The sequence below is a fragment of the Mustela nivalis genome, assembly GCF_964662115.1.
Source record: "Mustela nivalis genome assembly, contig: HAP1_SCAFFOLD_1524, whole genome shotgun sequence".
Lineage (NCBI taxonomy): Eukaryota > Metazoa > Chordata > Mammalia > Carnivora > Mustelidae > Mustela > Mustela nivalis.
This window is the reverse complement of record NW_028135140.1, coordinates 105,512-126,552: the sequence shown is the minus strand read 5'-3', so window position 1 is coordinate 126,552 and position 21,041 is coordinate 105,512. Positions and strand designations below refer to the sequence as shown.

Here is a 21,041-nt window from a genome sequence, read left to right as displayed (position 1 = left end):
TGACTAGAACATCGCTCTGCATCATCAACTAGGGCAGTCCTGAATGTCTTCCCAACCATGAGGAAAGCAGTAAGAGCAGGAAAATTTCGGTATCCTACTCTGACAGGTTTTGGTACTGGAAGCTCACCTGATATTATTCCTGCATTTCAAATAGTCTGCTCCTCATTTAAAAGAATTATTTTGGTGGGGTTATGGACATTGGGGAGAATATGTGCTTTGGCCAATGCTGTGCAGTGTGTAAACCTGGAGATTCACAGACCTGTATCCCTGTAGCTAAGAACATATTATATGTTAATAAAAAATAAAAAAATTTTAAAAAGAAAATAAAAAATAAAGAATTGTTCTACTTTACCACCTTCCACTCTGACAGCTGCTTATTGTCCTTCATTTACTCCCCGTATTCTTGACTTTCTCGTCAGTCACCCTTTTTATCCTTTCCACTTATTTCCTGGCGTTCCTTTGGTCTTAGAGTACCTTGACATGAAACCACTAAGTAAGCTCCTTTGTGGCACCCTCAATTTCATGTGTTACCGACACTGACACCTGATAAGACTTCAACTTATCACCTTTTCAATCTTTCTCTTTATCTCTAATTCAATAGGTGATTTTCTTTGGATATTGAAATATGTCAGTGCTCCCATTTTACACCAATATTTTATCAAATGACTTTTTAATAAAATACAAGTCTTACCTTCTACTTGCTCATTTAATGTACTTTCCCCTTTCTGATCTGCATGCCCAGATAAATGATCAAGGTATGTCTCTGGGAGACTCTCAGAATTACTCTGTTAAAATGAACAACAAAAATGAGTTGCATAAAGATTTCCTAATCCTTTTCTAAGAAAATATCTGAACTTCCTACTTTCATAGTAATCAGACTCACAAATAAGAAAAGCATATACTGAAAACCAAAACATTTTAAAAACTCATATATGCTTTCTAAATTAAATATAATGTTTAATCTTCATTTGGCCACCGGCTGTAAACTGAGCATCAAATGCTAGAGTAAATATTTTCTTGGACAGAACACTGACTTATATGTACATTTCCACAGAAACTAACAAAACACCTAACTCTCCTTTGCATTCCCCACCAAATTAAAGGATATTAAAAATATGTATTTAAATAAATTCTTTAGTAAGTATATTTGCTACAAATTTAAGCTGTTCCGAACAGCAGAACCTTTTTCCATGTAAAAATAGGACACCTGACATAAGAAACCTTGGAGTAGATCATGTTGAGTATAAAGAATACAGTGTGGTAACTGCTGCTTCATTTGTATAAACAAAGGCTTGGAAACTTTATTGACATGATAATGGTTAAATGCAATGCCAAAGTAGGAAGAAAAACTTTTCATGAAATTATGTTTAAATAATAGTAAAAAGTTTTAGATATAGGTATGAAACTCTCCAAAAAGTATAATAAGCTTTCATAAGGGAATAATAAGAACATTTATTTATTAATTACCTAAAAGGTACCAGGCACTTATTTTAGTATACCCATTTTCTTTTCTACAAACAACAATAATACCAATGGTTATGACAATGGGGTGGATCTTCCTGCTTCCTGGTCATTCCAAGACATTAGAGTGAAATGATGAACAGGTGTGATCCACGGTTCTGTCTGTCTAGAATGTCTAGAAGGTCTCCAAGACCTTCACACAACTGGTCCTTCTCATCCTTTACTTGACAGCTCTTGCCACACTCAGAGAGATTGTTTCTGACCAACAAAATTCTGCTTGTATTCTCATCCCCATTCTAACTGCAAACTCCCCCACTGTTCCCTAACCTAACATTCCTATTTTCTTATATGAACCACTAACAGTGACTTACAGTGGGTTGTTATTCTTCATTTTTCTGCATCAACCACTACAGCCTAACCCCTCAACTTGTACAGCCTGGTATATAGCTGGTATTCAATAACAAATATATTTAAGTTCAAAACACCTAAAATAATCTCACTAAGGAGTCACCTATATGGCTCAGTCAGTTAAGCAACTGACTGTTGATTTCAGTTCAGTTCATGATCTCTGGGTTGGGAGATTAAGCCCCATGTTGGGCTCCATAATGAGCACAAAGCCTACTTGGGAATCTTTCTGTTTCTCTTCTTCTGCCCCTCCTCACCCCTCTCACATGCTCTCTCTTTCTTTTTCTCTAAAAGTATCAACAACAAGCTCACTGAGGAGGTCTCAAGTACCAAGTCACTATTCTAGGTATCGACCCTAGCACAATGCAAGGGTTAAGGGCATTGATAGCCGTGCAGTCCAAACTTCACATATAACTTTGGATTCCCCCAAAACTTTACTCATCTCCTATTGAACTTCCTACTTCAAAAGCAATTAGACTTAAAAATAGCAAAAGTGTATATTAAAAACCAAAATATTTAAATAGAAGACCTTAGATCTCTAGAGTAGAGATCATTAGATCTGTAGATCTCATCTACTTCTTAATCCTCATTTGAATATTGACTCTGTAAACTAAGCACGGAAGGTCAGAGTAAATTATAACCTAATGCTGACCTTATCAATAACGTAAAGTCAATTAACACATTTTGTATGTCCTATATATTATATACTGTACTCCTACAATATAAACTAAAGAAGAGGTTATGAAGAAAATCATAAGGAAGAGGAAAATACATTAACAGTACTGTACTGTATCAAAAAAATCTGAGTGTAAGTGGACAAACAATTCAAACCCATCTTGTTCAAGGGTCAACTGTATACCTAACACAATGTCACTGAAATTTAACATAGCCCAAATTAGAAATCCACCTGCCCATTCTAACTTTCCCCTTCTTTTCTTAACACTACTGCTATTTATTTTATTGCCCTTCAGAAATCTTCACATTTCAAAAAAGGGTCCTCGATATTTAGTAAATCACTAATACTGCTGTGATCATTTTTGTCTCATGTTTCTATAGTGCCCTTAACAGTTTACAAAGTGTTTTCATACTTGTTCATTACACATACCTGAGAGGTAGGTATTAGAACCATTTTTATGAATGAGGTCTGTGACATTCAAACAGGTTAAACAAGTTTTTCTGGGATCCCACAGCTACCAAGTGACAGAATCTGGATGCCACTGTATCTTTTGACTTCAAACACAGTGCTTGCCGTACTGTATAGCACCTACCTGTCCTAAGAGATCAGGCCCTTTTAAGCTCCCTCCATAGTCTGTCACCTTAGAAAAGGTCATCGTTACCTTACACTTACGTTTCTGTAAGTAAGGCTGCCACAAAGATACTCAAGGCATACTATTTTAACTATCTGAAATAGTTTTTACCTATTGAAAGCACCACTAAACCAGGGATGCCTAGGCATTTCTGGGATAGAGCCCCAGAAATGGGGAGTGGAGAGCCTGCTTCTCCCTTGCCCTCTGCCCCTCCCCCACTCATGCTCCCTTTCTCTCTCTCTCTCTCTCTCAAATAAATAAATAAAATCTTTTTAAAAATAAATAAAACACCACTAAACCAGTGGTAATAATACCACTAATACCATTATATTACTATAATTTTTATTATAATCACAATGCTCCTTGTAAATCTACTTAACAATCCAAATATAATAGTTTCAGGGGCCCCCCATGGTTCAGTTGAGCTCTGTGCTCAGACTGGAGTCTGCTTCAGATTCTCCCTCTCCCTCCCACTCACTAACTCTCTCTCTCAACTACATAGATACACACATATGCATATACATACATACAGATAGATAGATAGACAGATAGATAGATAGATACACTTTCAAGTCCCAGGTATCATCTTTTCAAATTCCAACTTGTGAAAAACTAAAATCTAAACTCTTTCTAGATCTCATTAGGAGTTTTGCACATCCATATACACCACAGAATCATATATCTGACCACAAGCTGGCCTGGAGTAATTTTTTGGTTATTTAGATAACTTAATTTCAAAACACAAACTAATTCCTAATCATGTCTAAGCCTCCGTTTTCTGCAATACTACTACTACACAGTTTTCATTAGGTTAAGTTTGTAAATTAATAGAACTATATTTGCTGGATTATTATATTTAGCACAGAAATATTTTATCAATTACAGGTAAAAAGTATAAGGAAATAGTTTTTATAGGCAAATGCAGAGATGAGAGTGTAAAGTCTAAGCATCCCTTTTACGTTTGAAAATCACTCCTTGCTTTTATTTTAAAATAATAATAAAACGGTACCTCAGAATCCCAAGGTGATTCTTCATTTTGTTCTGCAAATCCTAATGCTGACAGCATAACTATAAAATACAGTCACAGATACATTAATGAGAACATGTATTATGAATTTTAAACATATATACAAGCCTATGCCCCCTTCATGAATACTTCAATAAAATAAAAGTAAAAGCAGTAAAGATTTTCAGAGGGTTGAAGAATTTTCAGGAACCAAAAGCTGGTATACTTAAAAAGAAAGACAGCAAAAAGAAAAAGAAAAATATCTTAATGAAATGGGGGAACATAACTGGATCTACATACTGTGATATTTCTTATACTAGCATTTAGGCCTAGAAAAAAATGTGGAGATGTTCACTAACTTACCATGTCTATCATTTTTACCTGCCCTGTCAGCAGAAGTCAAACAGTCATTAATTGTTTGTGCTTGTGGAACACTTTCAGTGATACCATCGTCCTTTGTTCCAATCCCTGGCCGCTCCTCTCCTTCCTATAAAAACAATACAAAACAAAAGCCCGACTTCAGAAAACATCACATCAATTCACGTGCTCACCCACTCACTCAGAAAGACAAATGCGTCCATCAAGTCATAGGCACTATCCTGGGAGAAGCTGGAAATATAAATAAAAGAGACTGTCATGTATCCTAGTAGGGGTAGAGATGGACAAAAACGAGAACAGAAGAGTATCATTTACTAGTTCTACAGGTGAAGTGAATAAAGCACAGTGAAGGCACAAAGGGGAAAACAGTTGTATATGGGAAGCTCAGGAAATGCTGCAAAGGTAGGGCTGTATCTGGAGAGAGAGACTACACAAAGACAGTGTGAAGGGCATTCTAGAAAAGGTAGAATAAGCAAAAGGATGACGTATGGAATAACACAGTAAGTGACTATAGCTACAGAAGGTGGCAAAACTGGAACACAATTTTTGGGAGTGGGATAGAGAGACAGAATTGGAAAACCAGGACTGAAACAAAAAAGGCAAGTGTGATGCTGGAATATAAACTTTCTCCTTCAGGTAATGGGCATCCACTAAAGAAGCAGAGGAGTTACATCACCACAAATATATTCTAGAAAGGTCACTCTCATAGCAATGTAGAGATGAACATAAAGAAACCCAAGGGGCACCTGGGTGGCTCAGTGGGTTAAAGCCTCTGCCTTTGGCTCAGGGATCATCAGGTCATGATCCCTGATGCGGGTGATTGAACCACGCATCAGGCTTTCTGCTCAGCAAGAAGCCTGCTTTCTCTTCTTCGATCTGCCTACTTGTGATCTGTCTGTCAAGTAAATAAATAAAATCTTTGAATTAAAAAAAAGGAACCCAAGCCAGAAGAGGATTTCAAATTATAGGACACAGAGAGAGGGAATTATATTCAGATATGAAAAATGGGAAGCAGATACAAAATAGTGAATGGAGAGAGTGACTGAATGTGGTGATTTTTTCTTTTTTTGCTTTTTAATATTTTTTAAAGGTTTTATATTTATTTGTCAGAGAGAGAGAGCACAAGCAGGAAGAGAAGCAGGCAGAGAGAGAAGCAGACTCCTCACTGAGCAAGGAGCCCAACGAGGGACTCAAGCCCAGAACCTGACCTGAGCTGAAGGCAGACCCTTAACTGACTAAGCCACCCAGGTGCCCCTTTTTCTAATTTAAATTCAATTAATTAACATATAATGTATTATTGGATTCAAAGGTAGAGATGTGATGTTTTTTTCTAAAAGATTTAATTTATTTATATTTAGAAGGAGTGGGTGTGCATGCAGGTGGAGGGGCAGAGGAAGAGGAAGAGAGAGAATCCTCAAGTAGACTCCCTACTCAGTATGGGGGCCGACCAGGGGCTTCATACCAGGACCCTGAGATCATGACCTGAGCAACACCAACAGTCAGATGCTTAACCGAGCAAGCCACCGAATTGTCCCTGGATGTAGTAATTTCAGGGAAGTTTGGAGTCCAGGATTTTTCCTACTTCAGTGTTTCAGTGGTGCTATCTACTAGGATGTGGAAAACAAATGACAGAGCAGATTACAAAAAGCCAGGGAAGAAGAAAGCATCAGATAGAATGTCTTCAATCTGGGACATACCAAATTTGAAGCACCCCAGAGCCCTTTTTTTTTTTTAAAGATTTTAGTTGTTTGTTGGAGACAGGGAGTACAAGTAGAGGGAGGGGCAGGCAGAGAGAGAAGCAGGCTACCCGCTGAACAAGAAGCCTAATGCAGGACTCAATCCCAGCACCCTGGGATCAAAACTTGAACCAAAGAGAGATGCTTAACTAACTGAGCCACCCAGACATCCTGAGGCACCCAGAAGACTTATGAAGAAACTTCTAGACAAATACATTTGGAGTAGGAAAAATGACATTACTCATGATGTTAAAAAGATAAATATCGGGTGCCTGGGTGGCTCAGTGGGTTGAGCCTCTGCCTTCAGCTCAGGTCACGATCCCAGGGTTCTGGGATCCAGCCCCCTATCGGGCTCTCTGCTCAGCAGGGAGCCTGCCTCCACTCTCTCTCTGCCTGCCTCTCTGCTTACTTGTGATCTCTGTCTGTCAAATAAATAAATAAAATTTTATAAAAAAGATTAATAAAGATTTAACTGCAAAACACCAAGATTTTGTAGGAATACTCATTTTTAAAAATTAATCTTAAAAGATTTCTATTATATAAAAGAAATAATAGGATTTTAAAATTCTGAGGCATTTTTAAGTACTACTATGATATATGAGAAAAATATAAAACTCTATTTTAAAATTCACATGGTTTTCTTATTCCACTGTGAACAGCATATTTCACCAGTAGGTAATGACCAGAGAAAGAATCTAATATTAAAAAATAATCATGATCAGGGCGCCAGGGTAGTTCAGTGGGTTAAGCCTCTGCCTTTGGCTCAGGTCATGGTCTCAGGGTCCTGGGATAGAGCCCCGCATCGGGCTCTCTGCTCGGTAGGGAGCATGGTTCCCTTCCTCTCTCTCTCTCTGCCTGCTTCTCTGTGATCTCCATCTGTCAAATAAATAAATAAAATCTTTAACAAATAATAATAATTATGATCATCCAAGTTGAAGGTTTTAAAGTCTCCAAATACATGTGTCATTATCAAGCAGGACCCAATATTCACATGAGGAAAGAAGAAAGGGACAAAAATAAATTTAAAAAAAATCACCAGCATTTCTGGATTTCAGATATGAAAGAATTCACATGTTAAATTTAACAACTATGGAGCTACTGGCTGGCTCAGTGGGAAGAGAGTGTGACTCTTGATCTCCATGCTGGGTATAGAGATTACTTAAAATTTTTTAAATTTAAAAAGAACCCCCCAAAACTAATAGCTATGAATACTAACGTTTCCTGATAATATAAAATGTATCCACTGTTGGAGATATTTGAAAAAGTAAAAATCATCTTCCAGAAATAATTCTGTATACTCTGTTAGCAACCTTTGCTTCCTTATGATTCTATAATGACAACTAGTTCATATTAGGAAAAAAACTATAAATTGTTAGTTTATTCATTTGATCTGTGTGCATGTGTCTATTGCAGATACAATTAAAAATAAATCAGAATCAAAAAACAAGATGTTAGGGGAACCTGGGTGGCTTAGTGGGTTAAAGCCTATGCCTTCAACTAAGCTCATGATCCCAGGGTCCTGGGATTGAGCCCCACTTCAGGCTCTCTGCTGAGCAGGGAGCCTGCTTCCCCCCGCTACTCTCTCTGCCTGCCTCTCTGCCTACTTGTGATCTCTGTCTGTCAAATAAATAAATAAAATCTTTAAAAAATTATATTTTTTCTTTAAGTGTGTTGCACCTTAAAATTTATTTCATTTAATGGATAAAGATTAAGAACCTCACTTACATAGTCATAAATTTCAGTTTTGCGTAATGAAAAGACTACGTAAGGTGTTTACTTCTCTCCTCTCTTTATTCTCAAAAAGATCTAAAACTTTCCAAGATTACACCACACAGTACATAAATTAGAAGCCACAAGAAAGAGCACCTGGTTGGCTCAGTTGGTTAAGCATCTGCCCTCAGCTCATGAAGGTCATGATCCCAGGCTCATGGGATCAAGTCCTTCATCAGGCTCCCTACTCAGTAGGGAGTCTGCTTCTCCACTTCCCCTCCCCCTGCTCTTGTACTCTCTCTCACACACACAGAAAAATAAATAAATCCAAGATGGCCTTCAACGGATGAATGGATAAGGAAGTTGTGGTCCATATACATTATGGAGTATTATGCCTCCATCAGAAAGGATGAATACCCAACTTTTGTAGCAACATGGACAGGACTGGAAGAGATTATGCTGAGTGAAATAAATCAAGCAGAGAGAGTCAATTATCATATGGTTTCACTTATTTGTGGAGCATAACAAATATCATGGAGGACAAGGAGTGTTAGAGAGGAGAAGGGAGTTGGGGTAAATTGGAAGGGGAGGTGAATCATGAGAGACTATGGACTCTGAAAAACAATCTGAGGGATTAAAGTGGCAGGGGGGTGTGGGAGGTTGGGGTACCAGGTGGTGGGTATTATAGAGGGCAGGGATTGCATAGAGCACTGGGTTGGTAAAAAAAAATAATGAATACTGTTTTTCTGAAAATAAATAAATTGAAAAAATTTTTAAAAAAAGGATGATGGCCAAAATTCAAAATTCATAATAAGTCTGATTAAGGCCTAAAACAGATTTCACTTTGCATTATCTATAAACACAGGTTTTGCTAAATTACATATACAATATCACACTTTATCAACTTAAAAGTAAGAATAAAATTTTCTTCCACTTCTTCATAGAAATAAGCTGTAATCATTCAGATGAGTGAGCATTTTTTTAAATTACCTGACTCCGTTTTCTTAATTCCCACTTAAAATAATTTCTACCATATTTTATAATGTAGAGTATCTGCTGTCCCGTAGCCCCACAACTGCTATTGTGTTTTTATAATAATCTCTCTCAACTCTGCAAGCTTTACAGTCATCTAGCCCTTCTTAAATGAATTCTTTCCCTTCACCTCCTCCCTCATCTTCATATTCCATCTATAGCTGTTCTTTCCAGTTGCTCTGTAATTCTTTCCTCCCATAATGGCATACCTAAGAACTGTTCACTCCCACCAGACTTTATAAATCTCAATCCAATTACCTCTCTTCCAGTATGACACTGCTTTCTCTTATGATCTTGAGGACTTCCCTTTCTTCCTAAGATTCTTTTCATTAGAAGGATCAAGACGATAAAATATGAACAGGGAAAAAGTTTAAAATGAAACAACTTACCTTTGTAAGACCAAGGCCTAACGATGTGAAAGGAGGTTTTAGAATAGAATCAGGCGATGGCAAAGCAGGAGGAGAAGAGTCACAGATGTCAACAGATGGTTTGGAAAAAACACCAACTGTATCTTCACATTTGTTTTCAGAATTATCATGCTCAGATAAAGTTTTATCTCCTGGTGATAGAAGGCCAAGTTCTATTTCCACTTAGTAAAAAAACAAAATAAAGAGTATATGAAAATATCTGTAATTTCAAGTTACTAACACAAGAATGGACAAAAATCAGTGCATAACAAGTCTTCAAACAGCTTACATTTCTTGAAAAGCTGAGAAGCATTCATTAATTTTCTTAAGTTTGGTTTTGAGGTGTTCTAGAAAAGAAATTAATAGTATTAAGGATTACAAATAACACATTTGGTAAAATAATTATAATATTCACCATTGTCAAATGAGCACCATTACACAAAGAACATGGGTTTTGGAATCATTCAAATGTAGATTCAAATCTCAGTTCTGCCATTTATTAGCCTACATTTTCTCCTGGGGTGAGGATTATGAGAGATGCGTGTGTTCCAAAATTCATTGTTTATGCACCACACCCAGTGCTCCATGCAATACGTGCCCTCTTTAAAACCCACCACCAAGCTCAACCAACCTCCCATGCCAGCCCCTACAAAACCCTCCAATTGTTTTTCAGAGTCCATAGTCTCTCATGGTTCTTCTCCCCTTCCAATTTCTCTCAACTCCCTTCTCCTCTCCATCTCTCTATGTCCTCCATGTTAGTTCTTATGCTCCACAAGTAAGTGAAACCATATGATAATTGACTCTCTCTGCTTGATTTATTTCATGCAGAATAATCTCCTCTAGTCCCATCCATGTTCATACAAAAGTTGGGTACACATCCTTTCTGATGGAGGCATAATACTCCATCTTGTATATGGACCACATCTTCTTTATCCATTCAACCGTTGAAGGGCATCTTGGTTCTTTCCACAGTTTGGCGACTGTGGCCATTGCTGCTATGAACATTGGGGTACAGATGGCCCTTCTGTTCACTACATCTGTATCTTTGGGGTAAATATCCAGCAGTGCAACTGCAGGGTCATCGGGTAGCACAGTTTTCCAATGTGGCTGCACCAACTTGCATTCCCACCAACACTGTAAGAAGTTTCCCCTTTCTCCACATCTTCTCCAACACTTGTTGTTTACTGTCTTCTTGATTTTGGCCATTCTAACTGGTGGAAGGTGGTATCTCAATGTGTTTTTGCTTTGAATCTCTCTGATGTCTAATGATGATGAACACATGGAACTGGCACAAAAAGAGACACATAGACCAGTGGAACAGAATAGAGTCCATATATGGACCCTCGACTCTATGGTCAAATAATCTTCAACAAAGCAGGAAAAAAAAAATACAGGAGAAAAAAGACTCTCTATCTAAAATTCTAAGCTCACAATTAAAGAATAGTAAAAAATAGATTGTAACCTTCTTTCTCATTTATTTCCTCAACATAATTCATTTGCACTTATAAATCCTAAACATGAAGAGGGAATATAAATTTTTAAATTATGTATTTCAAAAATTTTTTATATTTAATTATGACATATTATGCACATTACATTATTTATATAACATTCCATTATACAGAATTCCATCTGTCTGCTCATTAATTCACATTCAAAAAATATTAAAATTAATTCTTCAAGCAAGCTTTTATTCTAGGTGTTCCAGGAGATGCACAATTATGTTTCCTAAAATCCAATAGCTTATAATGATGCAGGAGCTTTTTATTTTATTTTATTTTATTTTATTTTAAAGATTTTATTTATTTATTTGTCAGAGAGAGAGAGAGAGGGCGAGAGCAAGCACAGGCAGACAGCGTGGCAGGCAGAGTCAGAGGGAGAAGCAGGCTCCCTGCGGAGCACCGATGTGGGACTCGATCCCAGGACGCTGGGATCATGACCTGAGCTGAAAGCAGCTGCTTAACCAACTGAGCCACCCAGGCATCCCATGATGCAGGAGCTTTAACATGAATATTTAAATAAATATAAAGTGTCTAAAAGTTTGAATCTTAGAATCTGATACAAAGATTATGAGTAGATATTTTTGAAAAACTGTAATATAAAAGATTTCTGAAATTAGACATTTTACCATATGGGTATGAAAAGCCTCTGCTTCTAGTGTTAATTATTTTTTTAGGCAAAACGTGTATTCTTCAATTAGATAAAGAGTTTTAACTAAACTCTTTATGGAATTATTTTGAAAACACAGTAGAATGTGTTAAGTAGAATTTAAATTTCTAAATTTCCACAATTTCCAATCTTATTTTGGTCTAAATGTAGAACAAGGGAAAGAAATAGCAAAAAAAAAAAAAAAAAAAAAAAAAAAAAAAAAAAAACCTTTCATAAAACTGTATGCTACCAAAATAAAAAATGTCCAAGAAAAAACAATCTGTAATAAATAACTGGGTCCACTAAAGATTCATTTAGGAATGAGTATTATAAAAGTCATGTTAGAAGAAAAGAGAAAGAGAGATAAAGAGAAAAAGAGAAAGGAAAAGAAAGAAAAGTCATGATAAGATAATTTAAAACTCACAGTAAGAATCCTTATCCTTGACCAAATGTCATATTTCCTCCATCATGGGAAAGCTTTTCCCAATATAATTTTCCTGTCATTATATATTTCCAGCCCATTTTTTCTAACTTTGATATTTAACAGAGTTAAAAAAAATTCAACTTGTCATATTTCTATAAAGTGGTTTGTTCTGACCAACTTTCCACTTCAAACATAAAATGATGATAGGCAGGCCACTGCTAAGTTTTAAGAGAAAATAATACACAAAACTAAATTCAGAGCAGAAAAATTAATTTCACAAGAGAGTATATTACCTTCATATTGAAACTTAAGTCTTCATCATCTGATGTAGGCCATGAAGCATTATCATCACCAGGTTTAACAGAAATACTTTAGAGCAAAAATATACAACAAAAACAAGTTAATGAAAAAGAAAAATCAAGTGAAAGGTCATCTATTTATTTATTGAATGAAGTTTCTTGATGTAATTGAACTTTAGCCTCTGTTTTTGTTATTAAGTTTTTATTTTAATTCCAGTATCACACAGTGCTGTATTAGTTTCATGTATACAATATAATGATTTGGTAATTCCATCACCCAGCGCTCAGCACGACAAGTGCATTCCTTAACCCTTAGCTCCTATTTCACCTGTTTCCCTACCCATCTCCCCTCTGGTAACCATCAACTTGTTCACTATGGTTAAGAGTCAGTTTCTTCCTTGTCTGTCTCTCGCTTTTTGTTGTTTTATTTTTCTTTGCTCATTTCTATTGTTTCTTAAATTCCACATATGAGTAAAATCATATGGTATTTGTCTTTCTCTGACTTAACTCCACTTAGCACAATACTCTCTAGTTCCCTCTATTTCACTGAAATGGCAAAATTTCATTCTTTTCTATGGCTGAATATTCGATTGTATATATATGTGCCACTTCTTTATCCATTCATCTCTCAATGGACACTCGGGCTGACTATTATAACTAATGCTGTAGTAACCATAGGGGTACATGTATCCATTCAAATTGGTATTTTCCTATTTTGGGGCATAAATACCCAATAGTGTGATTACTGGATTGTAGGGTAGTTCAGTTTTTACCTTTTGGAGGAAATGCCATACTGTTTCCACAGTGGCTGCATTAGTTTGCATTCGCACCGATAATCCAAGAGGATACCTTTTTCTCCACATACATGCCAACATTGTTATTTATGTTTTTTATTTTAGCCATTCTGACAGGTAGGCAGTGCTATCTCGTTGTAGTTTTGATTTCCATTTCCCTGATGCTGAGTGATGCTGAGTATCTTCTTAGGTGCCTGTTGGTCATTGTGTGTTTTCTTTGGAAAAATGTCTGTTCATGTCTTCTGATAATTTTTAAATTGGGTTGTGTTTTTGGTGCTGAGTTCTATCAGTTCTTTTTATTTGTATACTAACCCTTTATTGGCTATGTCATTTGCAAATATCTGCTCCTATTCCATAGGTTGCCTTTTCATTGTGTGGACTGATCCCTTCACTGTGTAAAAGCTTTTGATTTTGATGTAGTCCCCACAGTTTGCTTTGCTTTTACTGCTCCTGAGGCAAGAGCAGTAAAAGCAAAAATAAACAGAAACAGACCCAGAAATACAGAGAATTCTGTATCACCAGAAGAGAATGGGGTGGGAAGATGGACAAAATGGGTAAAGGGGAATGGAAGGTTCAGGATTCCAGTTACAGTAAGTCACAGGGATACAAGTACAGCATAGCCCTACAACAAGTGCAGGGCTCAGTGGTACCCTCCAAACTTTTAAATCTTTAGCCTATGAAAGCAGATTCCCAAAACAAGCACAGCATCAAATGATCAAGAGTAGAAGCCATTTCCTGCTAAACTGAAAGTCATCCTTGTAATCATCGCAATGTAGACATGTTACCAACTACCCAAATGAAGCTCTGTTACTGATTTGACAGCCAGTCCTAGCCCACCAAACCCTACAAGTACATGGGAAGGACATCAGAGTATTAGAAAAAGAGGTGGAGTGAGGAGACCCCTACCTTGGGCCATATATCTGTGTGGTTCAGAATCTCCATTCCCCCATTACTCGAGAGGATCTAATCCAAGATTGGGCTGGAAGTAGTAGTAGTACAGCATTCCTATATGCTGTAAAAAGCCTTCCCTGTGGCTCAAATGATTTTAATACCTCTCAACAGAAAACCTGAAGTATGCTAGTTCATTCAATTCAACCAACCAACAAAAAAACTGCTCATGACTCTCTTGAACCCTCTATTTTAATGTGCTTTTCTAAACTCCCAATATCCCATATCCTTCATTCCTTTCTGTGTGTGTGTGTCCCTCATTTCTGTAAGCCATCTTGATCTAACTTATAAGCCCAAATATTCTGACATCTTTTCTAAAACTCTTATTCCCATCCAACCCAGTGTCGTTATTCTTGAAACTCGAGCTCTCCTGCCAATTCCTTCCTTACGCACCTTCACTGTGTTCACTAGACCCACTCCCCATCTTTCTATTATTAAAACATTCACCTATTAAGATGAGGAAAAAAGGAAAAAACCTGAATGTAAATATCATTTCTGTCACTTATAATATCCAAGTAAGTCACTTTAGTCTCTTCTGCATTTCAAATTCTCCATTTAAATAATCACTTGGTGAGGATGTTAAACACAGGTTGTAGAACCAGAGGGTATTTTGATTAATTCATCTCTAAGATGCCCTAAAATCATGAAATTCTATGTGCTTTTGATTTTGTCTACAGAAAAACAGAGAATACTTAGCTGGCAGAAAGGGAAAAAATTAATGGAATAAAAGAAACACCAAGAAAAGCAGAGAAGAAAGAAAAAAGAAAAATACAAGAAAAGATTATAGAAAAGTCAAGAGAGAAAAGGAAAAAAATCTACAAAAAAAGAAAAGGCTTCAAGGAACTGGTCAAGGGACTAGTCTAAAGGGAAAACTAGATGGGGAAGTCAGTAAACAGGAATCATTTAGAAATATCCTCTAAATAGATGATAAAATTAATTAACGTATCATGGCCTACACCTAGATTACATATCCATCACTTCTGGAAAAAGCATTCATCTCAAGGAGAGCAGACATCTCTTTATCTAAGAACTTGCCTGATTAGGTCATGCTTATGTAAAAGCTATGTACTATGGCCATAGGTAATGAGAGCCATCCTAAAATCTTGGACAGTAAAAACAAGAGACTAGTTGCCACTGCACTAATTACCCCTAGTTATCACTAGTTGTCAAATATAATAGAACAAATGCTTGGACTAACCTGGTTTCTTAGGAAAACTCTAAATCAGCAAACACATAACTAAATCTGACTTTCTGAGCTGATCTGACTGGGATCTGTTCCTTAACCTCAGTGCTGCTGAGGGACAAAAGAATTGATGTGGGAGTCATGCAGGCTGACAGTCAATTCGTGGGTCTACTACTCTTTTTTTTTTTAACATTAAAGGATTTGTTTATATTATGATACTTCTTTTTTGTTTGTTTGTTTGTTTGCTTTTTTATTTTTTTATTTTTTTAATTTTTTTTAATTTTTTATTTTTTATAAACATATATTTTTATCCCCAGGGGTACAGGTCTGTGAATCACCAGGTTTACACACTTCACAGCACTCACCAAAGCACATACCCTCCCCAATGTCCATAATCCTACCCCCTTCTCCCAACCCCCCCCAGCAACCCTCAGTTTGTTTTGTGAGATTAAGAGTCACTTATGGTTTGTCTCCCTCCCAATCCCATCTTGTTTCATTGATTCTTCTCCTACCCACTTAAGCCCCCATGTTGCATCACCACTTCCTCATATCAGCGAGATCATATGATAGTTGTCTTTCTCTGCTTGACTTATTTCGCTAAGCATGATACGCTCTAGTTCCATCCATGTTGTCGCAAATGGCAAGATTTCATTTCTTTTGATGGCTGCATAGTATTCCATTGTGTATATATTCCACTTCTTCTTGATCCATTCATCTGTTGATGGACATCTAGGTTCTTTCCATAGTTTGGCTATTGTGGACATTGCTGCTATAAACATTCGGGTGAACGTGCCCCTTTGGATCACTACGTTTGTATCTTTAGGGTAAATACCCAATAGTGCAATTGCTGGGTCATAGGGCAGTTCTATTTTCAACATTTTGAGGAACCTCCATGCTGTTTTCCAGAGTGGCTGCACCAGCTTGCATTCCCACCAACAGTGTAGGAGTGTTCCCCTTTCTCCGCATCCTCGCCAGCATCTATCATTTCCTGACTTGTTTATTTTAGCCATTCTGACTGGTGTGAGGTGATATCGCATTGTGGTTTTGATTTGTATTTCCCTGATACCGAGTGATATGGAGCACTTTTTCATGTGTCTGTTGGCCATCTGGATGTCTTCTTTCCAGAAATGTTATGATACTTCTTCAACAGAAACACAATTCAAATATAAACACACTTGTAAAACTCTTATTCTCTTAATCAAACCTTTGTTGACTACCACACTTAGCTACTAGCAGCATTTGGATGCAAAGGTTTCACTTGTTTTAATCTAGACAAGCCAAAGCAGAGACTCTGATTTGGAGACTTAACAGACACCCCTGCCAGTGGGCTCCTGCTGCTGTTGCTGCTGCTGTTGCTACTTCCAGACAGCGCTGGTGGCATCTACTTAGGTTTTCTGCTTCCAGCTGAAGGTTTGCATATTTGTAATGGTTTCCGAGTGGCCTCTTCACTGATAAAGCCTTTTTTGGTGAAGGCTGAGATTCTGATTTCAGGGCAACTGGAGCACAGTCTCTTGAAGTCACTTCCAAAGTGACTTTGGATCATGTTTGGATTGAGGTTTCTTCTCCTTTTTTTCAAGTGGGGATTTTACTTTCACTTCTTTCTTTTTAATTTCTTCCACTTTATTTTCTCCCACAGTGAAGTTTGCATCATCATCTTCACTCTCCCTAAAATCAGACTCATCCTCAGACTCTCCACCAGGGGGTTGGTTCAGAGTCGTCAGCACTACCGCCATGACTGCCTTCCTAAAGACTCTTCCTCTGCTGTACCACAGCTTTTGATGCTGCTTTTCTTTTCCCTTCAGCACCGCACATATCATCTCCCTCGGTAAGCTTATCTCAATCTAAATCATCACTGGCTACACTGCAATCGGAGAGATGGGGAGCCTTAGTCATTATCCCAATTTCGCTGCTGCCACATTTTTTGGTGCTTGTATCTCGAGCCTCTCCCACATCAATGGTGACCCCTGGAAGTTCCTTCACTGATAAAGCTAGCGCCACTTCTAAGTCTCGCTGGTAAAGTTCGTCACCTAAAGCCATCCTTTTTTAGGTGTTTTCTCTTGTAGTGGGATATCTTCTTTCTGGACATTCTTCAGTTTAGGTTTTCTTGTTTCTAGTATTAACTCTTTTGGTATTGTTCTGGGCTTCTAATTCAAAGGTGTGGTTGCAGAAACAAAGTCATCATCACATTTGAAAATTTGAAGAATTTTCAAACTGAGTAACTGACTAGTTTCTTAGGCCTCATGGGGGGGCACCATGGCCCCCTCCAAGACCAAAAATTCACAGTGTTCAAGCTCTTGTTAGCAGCAGTGGCGGTTTCTGGGTCTGCTACTCTTTAACTATAGAATCATAGGTCAATTAATCAATGTTCCTGAACCACAGCTGACTAAATAATAAAAAAATAGGCTGTAACAGCACATCTACTTTGTGATGCTATTGTAATGACTATATAATAATAAATGTCAAGCACATAATATAGTGCCTAACACACAGTAGGACTCTCAACAAATGCTTTTCTCTGCATTCCCTTGTTAACACAGAATTTGTTAAAAAAAAAAAATCCACAAAAATCCTACCTGCTTAAAGAGTCTTCTTCAGAAGTCTTATTCGCCACTAAAGAAAAAAGCAAAGTACATTTTAAATCAACAACAGAAAAATACAGAATATTCAAATTGCGAGACTGATGTTGTATTAAAAAGTATTCTTCGGGACCAAACCTGGCAACCACACTGGAGTGAATATTAATTATACTATTGGTAGGCAGTAAACTCGCTAAAAAATGTTACTTTCTCCTCTACATTTACCAAATGGAAGAAAAGAATGGTATTTATTGGAATTTGATACCTACAAGTGGATGTTTATATTGACCACAATTTTAACCAAACCCTTGAGACTAACAGAAAATGGTGTCATTAGCAGAATCATCCTCATAGACTGACAAAGTCAGGATTCTTCTGGATTCTTCAGGACTTTCACTATGAGGTACAGTTAAAAGAGACTATAATTATTTTGCTGTAACACAACAGAACTTCTCCAGATCTCCAGCAGGGGCTGTTAAGTTTAGGGTGAAACACCTCATCACAAAGTTTGGTCTACAGACACTCTACTTTGCAGCATGGCAAAACATAGCAAACAGACTCTCTCTGGCCTTATTTCCAATTGCAAGGTAAGTATGAAAGCTTTTAGTGATTTTAGTAATTCTGGTTCTATAAAGTATAACCTCTTGAGTCGACCTACTTTCATTGCTGGAGAGTCTATCTGGATCCAACTCTTAGACCAGAATGGTACCAAAGATTAGTGCTAGGTAGCAGGATATGATGTCATTGTTCTCAACCTTCCCCACTATGTGACAAACATCTGTAGAAATCACACTTTTTCAGTCTGTAAGGCATATGTCATCAGATCCTACACTGATGAACATAACAAAGGACAAAGATTATCTTGAATCACTATATTCAATTACCTCGGAATTTTAATTTTTTAAACATTCGAGAAGATATCCACTGTATGATTGCAACTATATGACATTCTGGTAAAAGTAAAACTTTTTAAGTTAGGAGACAAGGGTTGTGACAAGGGGAACAGGCACAGCACAGAGAACTTTTAAGGCAGTGAAACTATTCTATGTGATACCACATGGTAGATACATGTCATCACACATTTGTTAAAACCCATAGAATGTACAACACCAAGAATGAACCCTGATGTAAATTATGGACTGTGGATGATAAAGATGAGCTAATATAAATATAACAATGTACCACTGTGGTTCAGGATGTTGACAACAAGAAGGCTATGCGTGTAGAGGAACATGCGGTAAATGGAAACTCTCTGTACTTTCTGCGATATTTTGCAATGGACTTGAAAATGCTGTAAAAAATAAGGTCTATTTACTGTGAAGGAAAAAAAGAAAAGGTATCCATTGAGACTGTTAAGTGTTGGTACAAACCAGGTGATTTATCAAGCATTTACTATTTGATTTCCTTCCGGGAACCATAATTTTGATATATGCTAGGGAGAAGATGCCTACATGATTATCACTTAAAGAAAACTTCAGGCACTGAGTATCTATAAGATTCTTGTATTGGCAGACGACATCTCACACGAGTTGTCGTGATTTAATGCTGGAGGAATTAAGCACACCCATAGGCCGAGGATTCTTAGAAGCCTGCACTTGGCTTCCTCTAGACTTCACTCCATGCACCTTTTCTCTGCTGATTTTGCTTTGTATCATTTCACTGTAATAACCGCAGGCATGCGTACAAATATATTGAGACATGCGAGTTCCTCCAGTGAATAACCAAACCTGGGTGTCATTTTGGGAGCCTCTAATACCAATGCATCATATGCAATTTTTATGATTAAGGTTGATGTTTTAAGACACGATTACAGTTAGAAGGTTATTTCACAGAATACCTTTCCTTGAATCTGTTTTTCTTAGAATTTTCCTGGGGGACTACTGTATTTCTATATCCATTTGAATAAAGGCATAAAAGGAATAGATGAAATAATGTCAGAAAATAATGTGAAACAAGCAACAATCGTATTTTAATTGGGGAAAAAAGAGAATTCTGCTGATTACCAATATGTCCTACAGTATAAAAGTTCCTATAAAAAAACTAAAAGGTCACATAAATTTTCTGCAACTAAATAGGGCTTAATTCACTTCTATTGTAGTTATGAATCGATAAGGAATAATTATAGAAAAAAAATATATATATTATATATATATAAAATATATAAAAATTTATAGAAAAATATATCATACACAGTATAATAACACACTATTGGTTCTAGAGGTTTTTTGTTTCCACTCATTTTATTAATTTCTTATAGAATTAGAAACAGTTCACCTATTAAAGGCAGTTGTTGACAATCTGCTCAAAAACTCAGAAATACTACATTCGAAATGTAGGATGAGTTATCCACTCCAGCCTGAAAATAGTGGATTTGATCGTTAGAGATCAACAGAATTCATTTGGGGGAAAACAAAGTGAGTTATCTTTTATACATAGATGGTTAAAAACTTGTCAATCTATTTGGCCACATATTCTTGTTAAGCCATAGTTTACCAATTTCTGAAAAAGTACAAAAGCATGTCACATTAAAACTGTTATCAGGTAAAAATTTCCGATAATCCAGAAAATGCTTTCAATCTTGGCTAAACATCATCACTAACTCTGTCACTGTGGTACAGGTACAAAGAAGTTAAGCACAAGAAACAACAAAATATGAAATACATTTTAGATGGGGTAGCCTGTTACCTTAGGAGGAAATATACATATAGTAGAAATGTGTTCCAATAGTGATAGATTCCAAGACAGTTTTCCTTAGTGCTTTCTTTACAGATAAAATTCAGAAAGAAGCAGTAAAAGTAAAGATATAAGAAGAAGGCAAATTAAAGAGGATGGAGAGAGACAGCACTAACAAAAATAGTCCAGTACTGACGTTTTTTACTGACACAGAATCCCTAGCAAGTGACAACTGGTATATTCAGCATATCACGTTATATTTCCTCCTTGATATTATACTAGTTTTCTGCAATAAAATACTTAACAGAGGTCAGTTTCTCCCAAACTGCAGGTCTGTATAAAGTATTTCTGATCAAATTTAAAACTGTCAAAAGACAGCTGCATCGTGATTCCATTTCAGAGATAGGGCCTGACAGCGGCTTCCTGCCTATTGCTTCCAGATTTTTGTCCTAGTATTCATCCACGAGAGTGTATCAGGGACTTGAAGAAAAGCTCAAGTATCTCTACACAAAACAGGTAAGAAAGACAACACTTTTCCTCACACTTGACCCCTA

The 21,041-nt window shown here is 36.8% G+C and overlaps 1 protein-coding gene and 1 pseudogene across 3 annotated transcripts in view; both read right to left on the bottom strand.

The window, feature by feature from the left end:
* Positions 1-296: 296 nt before the first annotated feature.
* LOC309857905 (ankyrin repeat domain-containing protein 26-like) overlaps positions 297-21,041 on the bottom strand; it is a 37,399-nt gene continuing 16,654 nt past the window's right edge. The window contains exons 7-13 of one of the 2 annotated variants that reach the window (XM_082750624.1): positions 17,812-17,848; positions 12,308-12,383; positions 9,732-9,789; positions 9,425-9,624; positions 4,543-4,666; positions 4,183-4,241; positions 297-785 (exon numbers count right to left, since the gene is read on the bottom strand). In XM_082750624.1, the coding sequence (XP_082606750.1) occupies positions 555-785; positions 4,183-4,241; positions 4,543-4,666; positions 9,425-9,624; positions 9,732-9,789; positions 12,308-12,383; positions 17,812-17,848 (785 nt within the window). In that variant the 3' untranslated portion in view covers positions 297-554. The remainder of the gene's footprint in view (positions 786-4,182; positions 4,242-4,542; positions 4,667-9,424; positions 9,625-9,731; positions 9,790-12,307; positions 12,384-17,811; positions 17,849-21,041) is intronic. The other variant, XM_082750625.1, reaches the window with a different exon arrangement.
* LOC309857906 (RAD51-associated protein 1 pseudogene) lies at positions 16,375-17,759 on the bottom strand (annotated as a pseudogene). The gene is made up of 2 exons: positions 17,735-17,759; positions 16,375-17,468 (listed from the first exon to the last, which is right to left on the bottom strand). The product of its transcript is annotated as an RAD51-associated protein 1 pseudogene (transcript).